General features: G+C 39.2%; 1 protein-coding gene across 3 annotated transcripts in view; it reads left to right on the top strand.

The window, feature by feature from the left end:
- LGALS3 (lectin, galactoside-binding, soluble, 3) overlaps positions 1-4,138 on the top strand; it is a 19,450-nt gene extending 15,312 nt beyond the window's left edge. For 2 of the 3 annotated variants that reach the window (XM_011999681.1, XM_011999682.1), the window contains exon 6: positions 3,837-4,134. In XM_011999681.1, the coding sequence (XP_011855071.1) occupies positions 3,837-3,992 (156 nt within the window). In that variant the 3' untranslated portion in view covers positions 3,993-4,134. Of the gene's footprint in view, positions 1-1,910; positions 1,913-3,836 lie in introns of all 3 variants that reach the window. The other variant, XM_011999683.1, reaches the window with a different exon arrangement.
- Positions 4,139-6,887: the final 2,749 nt, after the last annotated feature.

The following is a 6,887-nucleotide window of genomic DNA, read 5'->3' as shown; positions in this document are numbered from 1 at the left end:
CTCCCCTGTTTCTGCAATGGTAGTCACTATCCTAAGCCAACCCATCTTTCCACACAGCCTAGACAATTTCTGTAAGCACAGAACTTCCCCATACAATAATGCCCGTCTCATAGCAAATTGCAAAATATATATATCCTCTATGTCCTTATCCGTATTTCCTCCCAACATCACATAGAACCCAGCACACCTTATCCTGTGCACACAGCACTCATGATTTATTAAATATCTGCTCTCCTCCTCCCACAACCCCTAATGCACACTGAATACCCAGTGTGGTATCCTTGTCTTGTTAGAGTCATTTCACTGGAAAGTTTAGTTCTAATAATGCTAGAGATGTAGATTGAGACTGGCAGATCAAAACTAATTCTGGTTGAAATGGTTAATGGTAGTAAACTAAAAAAACTTGCTTAGTCCTGCAAATTCTATATGACGAACTGCATAGAAAAAAAAAAGTGCTTAAGGTGACAGAGATGACAACATTGTATATTTAGTCAAATGCAAATTCTATTGCTTTTTTTCCTTACAAATTTAATCACTGGAAGATCATTTGTGGTTGAATGTGACTTTTACTGGGTGAATCAAAATACAGAGAATCTTTGTTAGTTGGTCTTGAGTGCAGACCTGGCTTTAAAATAAGAATACCTACTGATGATTCTGGTGTTACTGCTCTATAGAGCACACTTTGAGAAACTCAGGGATGGGGTTAGTCATAGAGGATTTGTGTTTGCATTAACATCCAGGGAGAAGGAACAGGGTCAAAAAGCTAAACTAGCAATTTCATTGGTTCCAGCTCACATCATAGAATGTTTACTGTATTTACTATCATGACTTTACAACTTAGCAACAAGATACTGAATATTAACTACCTTATCTCATCCTTGCTGTTTTAGAGGAACTAGGGCTTCTGGTTAATTACGAGGAAGCCAGGCATTTGATGGCTGTTAACTATATAGCTGGCTTGCCTTTACCAGGGATTGAAAGCAAACTGGAAGAGCAGGAAAGAGATAACCATTATCTATAGTAAGGGATAAAGTATCCTCAGAGTGGCTCTAAACCTCTGTAAGAAAACCTTGAAGGGTTTTCATGAGTCTGTAAAGGAGGCATTACAGATGAATGGAAATATGATCGAAGACAATGAGGCAAAAAAATTCAACATATATTGTCTTGCTTACCTTTAGATTTTATGATAGTACATAGAATATCAGGCGTAGGATACTTTCCAGTTTGAACCCATTCTGATTTGCTTTCTGTTCAGAAAAATTTCCTAGGTACTGTATTATGAAATTATTTGCTTTTTAGAAAATTGTATTCTTTACTTCGTGTAGATATACAGTTTTAATCATTTTAATAACTGGTCTTCGGTTTAAAACAGAATTGCTTTAGATTTCAAGAGAAGGAATGATGTTGCCTTCCACTTTAACCCACGCTTCAATGAGAACAACAGGAGAGTCATTGTTTGCAATACAAAGCTGGATAATAACTGGGGAAGGGAAGAAAGACAGTCGGTTTTCCCATTTGAAAGTGGGAAACCATTCAAAGTAAGTTATTGCTACTATTATATATTGATAATGTGCATTTCTCATGAGGAATCACTCTAAAACCACAAAGCACTTGAAGTGAGTTTTTATCACCTGTCCTAAGGTGCCTAACCAGTGTATCTTCTCCCTGCCCAGGGGACCAGGCTCAGCAGGCTGAGAACATGGCCAGGAGTGGCACACTCCGCACTTCTTTCAGGCACCTCACCAGCATCACTGCTGCCACCCTTCTGAGTTTAAGCCTTTCTAGAGATGAAAAGAATATAATCTTTAACAAAAAAGGCAAAAGTCTTTATGGTACAGTTGTACTGCAACTTTGTTGCTTAAAACAACACAGTTGGGCTGGGCGCTGTGGCTCACGCCTTATAATCCCAGCAGTTTGGGAGGCTGAGGTGGGCGGATCACAAGGTCAGGAGATCGAGACCATCCTGGCTAACACGGTGACATCCCGTCTCTACTGAGAATACAAAAAATTAGCCGGGCGTGGTGGCGGGCACCTGTGGTCCCAGCTACTCGGGAAGCTGAGTCAGGAGAATGGCGCAAACCCGGGAAGCGGAGCTTACAGTGAGCCGAGATCAGATCGTGCCACTGCACTCCAGCCTGGGTGACAGAGCGAGACTCCGTCTCAAAAAAAAAAAAAAAAAGTTGGCATAGAGATCAAAACTAAATGTTTTTTATTCTAAAATTAAAGTTTTATGAAAAGTTTATAAATTTTAAAATCAACAAGGTTTCCTTTCCTTTACTCCTTCCCCCATCCTCACAAAGATTGCAATTTGATGAGTATCTTCCTAGTGTTTTCTGACATACAGCATGCTTTTTATTTGTAAGCACTGCTTCAACAAATATTAGGTCCACAGCATTGAGTTAGGGTTGACTATAGAGTGGTAAATAAAACAGCTGGACTGTGAACTCTTCAACAACAGGGACAAATAAGGACCATAGTCTACATTTGGTGGACATCTTTTCATATCAGCATATTGTTACTTAATAGCTTTTTTTTTTTTTTTTTTGAGATGGAGTCTTGCTCTGTCGCCAGGCTAGAGTACAGTGGCACGATCTTAGCTCACTGCAACCTCTGCCTCTCGGGTTCAAGTGATTCTCCTGACTCAGCCTCCCGAGTAGTTGAGATTATAGGCGTGTGCTACCATGCCCAGCTAACTTTTGTATTTTTAGTAGCGATGGAGTTTCACCATGTTGGCCAGGATGGTCTCGACCTCTTGACCTCCTGATCCACCCACCTCGGCTTCCCAAAGTGCTGGGATTACGGGCATGAGCCACCATGCCCGGCCAATAGTATTTCATTTTTAGATGTGATAATTTAACTAGTACCCTACTGATATAAATTTACAGAATAGAAACCCTCCAACCTGGAAATGTTTTACTAAAATACTGTAATAACTATCCTTACAAATATTTTCTTCCTAGAAGCAAATCTTCTAGAAATCTTTGCTTTAAATATATGTGTTTACAATTTAGATATTATCAAATTGCTGCTTCCAAAAAGATGTAGGAATGAACATCCACTAACTATTGGAAGAGTAGATTTCTCCTACCCTTGCCAAAACTGATTATCACCAATCTTTACAACATTTGCCAAAAGAATCCTACTTTTGTGTTTTTCTTTCAGGTGTTTTAGGCCATACCAGAACTTTTGGTTGTTTTGAGACAGAGTCTCACACTGCCACTCAGTCTGGAGTACAGTGGCACGATCACAGCTCATTGCAGCCTGTCAACCTCCCAGGCTCAAACGATACTCCCACTTGAGCCTCCTTAGTAGCCGAGACCACAGATGTATGCCACCCACGCCTGGCTAATTTTTTTATTTTTTTTTTGTAGAGATGGGATTTCACCGTGTTGCCTGGGCTGGTCTCAAACTCCTGGGCTCAAGAGATCTGCCCGCGCCTTTGCCTCCCAAAGTGTTGGGATTACAGGCGTGAGCCACCACACCCAGGCTGTTTTAAGTTTTTATGCAGGCAAATCCTTACCCTTCACCTTTATGGCTTCACTTATATATCCTTGTAATAAATTTGTTGCTTTTAAAAAAAATCTGAATAACTTGGAATTTTTGCTGTGAAGTTACTTTCCCTGGATCTTAACTGGTCCCACGAATGATAAGGATGAAATGTTGGACATCCTGAGTTCAGGCCAGACTGGTTTGAAATTAATGGACTTTTTTTTTCCTTTCAGTTGACAAAAAATTGTTTCTATCATGTACATGAAACATGTATATATTGTGGAATGGCTAAATCCAGCTGACATATGCATTACCTCATGTAATAGTTTATGTATATGCCATTTCAGATACAAGTACTGGTTGAATCTGACCACTTCAAGGTTGCGGTGAATGATGCTCACTTGTTGCAGTACAATCATCGGGTTAAACAGCTCAATGAAATCAGCCAACTGGGAATTTCTGGTGACATAGACCTCACCAACGCTTCATACACCATGATATAATCTGAAAGGGGCAGACTAAAAAAAAAATCTAAACCTTACATGTGTAAAGGCTTTATGTTCACTGTGAGTGAAAATTTTTACATTCATCAATATCCTTCTTGTAAGTCATCTACTTAATAAATATTATAGTGAATTACCTGTCTCAATATGTCATTTAATTGGAGTGGTTTATTCTCGATAACGCGCAATGGAAAAAATATGCAGCAACATTAATACTGCATTGGGGCCTCAAGGTTTCCTATACTTGTTAAAATCTTTTTCTTAAGGAGAGGAAGTAAATACTACCTCAAGATTCTCTCTTCCAGAATTTCATAAAAATCAGGAGATGTTCCAAGGAAATTATTCTCTCATTTTCTTAAGGAAATATGTTCAGGAAATGAGAATAGCATTAAGAAAAAGTTTACCTATAGATGACCTATAGACAATTATTGTTAGGATTCTGGTATATTTTGTGACTGCTTTTTAATCCCATTTCTCCTTCTAAACTCTAGTTTGCTGCTTTCAGATCAGTAATTTGATATCAATAAAGGAACATCTCCCTGGTTTTTATGAAATCTCTTACAGAGAAAAAAGGTATCTTATATAGTCAGCTTTCAAAATTTAATTGTTCCCATCGTCAACATTCTTACCCATGCCTTTCTACCCTTATTAGCAGCAAGCCCAAAGATTAATAAAATTCCAAAACTAGGATGTGGCAAAACCACTTCATCTTATAGAAGACCAAATTTTTTTTTTTTTTTTGAGATTGAGTCTCGCTGTCACCCAGGCTGGAGTGTAGTGGCGTGATCTCAGCTCACTGCAACCTCCGCCTCCTGAGTTCAAGCAATTCTCTGCCTCAGCCTCCTGAGTAGCTGGGATTACAGGTGCCCGCCACCATGCCCTGCTAAGTTTTGTATTTTTAGTAGAGACGGGGTTTCACCATTTTGCCAGGCTGATCTTGAACTCCTGACATCATGATCCACCTGCCTTGGCCTCCCAAAGTGTTGGGATTACAGGCGTGAGCCACCACACCAGGCCCAAAATATTTTATACAATACTACCTTTTCACATCTGTTAAATTAGTAATTGTCACAGGTTGGGTTTCCCAGGAAGCAGAGAGATTAGATCTCAAGAGGCTTGTGAGGGAGTGTACTTGCAATCAGTACATGCGGGGATGGGAAAGACATGATTGGGTTGAGGGAGAAGCTGAGCAGCAATAACTTAGCCTACCCTATGGGAGTTCTGAAGCTGGGATTCTTCAGAGCTGCAAGGGGGCCAGGCCTTTTTATACCCCCACTTTGATCAGTCACTGACTATAGGACAGCTGGGAAAGAGCATGTGACCTGAGATAACATGGCTCTCTTCAGCTGACACAGCACAATCCTCACAAGGGATGTCAGCTGAGGGCTGCTGCCAGCAGCACTTCCTGCAGCTCAAGGAGTAAGTCCTCTATTGCTAAAGAGGGATGTGGGCAGCATATCATAGCATATTTCAAAAAATTCCTTACCCTAACATTTGGGTCTTGACTTCTACTCTTATTAAATAAATGGAAGAACATAGCTTTGGAGAAAAGAGAGAACTTGGTTTACACAAAATTACTTAAATCCTCTGAGCCTTGGTTCCTTTGTCTATCAAATGCACAGGTCTTATAGAGTTACTGTAACATTAAATAAAATATTGTTTGCAAAGGGACTGTCAAATAGTAGGTCCTCAATAAATAGCAATTCCCATTCTATTTTGGTAGAAAAGAACTTTTTTTTCCTCTGACAATACACTGCATTAAGAACTCTTGCTCTGTCCAAAACAGTTTTCTTTCATTTTGTCTCTAAAAATTTGCCTGATACCTCATAATTCTAGACTCCAATAGCCAAGCACGTTATGTAGTAGGGGACACTGATGGTTGCCTACCCAATATCTATTCCTTGTTTCCTAAGAGCCAAGGTTTTATTCAGGTGTGATCCCAGATTCAACAGGGAATTCTGATTCATTTAAGTCAATCCCCTGCTGGCTTACTGATCTGCAGATGGGGATGTGGCATTAGTTGGTCTAATCAGGCCAAAGGGAAGGACATAACTCTAATTGCCAATAGCAGCCATCTTATGACCCCAAAAAGACCCAGCCATAGAGGAGAAGCCGACATCAAGGATAACAGAATGAACTAGGAATAGAAAGTTGGACCTTGATGTGATCACTGAGCTATTGATTATAAAGTACCTGGAATCACTTTGATAACTTGTGAAATAATAAATTTCCTTACTGTTAAGCCAGTTCGAGTCCATTCCTTGTTTGAGTAATTCAAACAAGCCATGTAGGAAAAAGAAATATACATAAACTAGGGTTTTCTAATGGCCCAGGGCCATGAACAGCTGAAAGCTTTCTAAACAACTCAGTGATACATCTTATTAAAGATCACATTTACTGACATTGTCTTATTCTGATCTGCTTTATTTTTGAGAGCAAAATATTGTTGTGTCGCATATTGCTTTGTATTAACTATAAATCTTGGGTTTCTTTGTACCAGTTTTTTAAATGTTCATGTGACTGATATATGATTGATACGATTTTTTTCAAAAGTAAAAAGCATCTCCTCAATGTCTCTTGGGCATGCCAATGCGAAAATGAAAACAAAAAGGCAAGGACTTAATGGGTACCTCTAATGATTGAACTGTTTGAAACCGCAGCATGTCAAACTGACTTCGGAATCCAGAAAGCTCATGTAAAGGAACTCAGAATACCATGGAAAAATGTAATACCCAAAGCTGTTCAATGTCAACAAATTTAGGATTTCAAACTAAGAATAAAGTATAAAAAGATGCAAATACTTCTGTCACAGGTTAATATTTCAATTAAACTAAAGAATGTTTATAAGCGCTAAGTATACTTAGCCTTAAGCTTATTCCTTTCAAATAAGAGAGG

The sequence above is a fragment of the Mandrillus leucophaeus genome, unplaced genomic scaffold, assembly GCF_000951045.1.
Source record: "Mandrillus leucophaeus isolate KB7577 unplaced genomic scaffold, Mleu.le_1.0 Scaffold60, whole genome shotgun sequence".
In the NCBI taxonomy this organism is placed as follows: domain Eukaryota; kingdom Metazoa; phylum Chordata; class Mammalia; order Primates; family Cercopithecidae; genus Mandrillus; species Mandrillus leucophaeus.
Note: the sequence above shows the minus strand (reverse complement) of the source record. Positions and strands in the feature narration are given on the sequence as shown.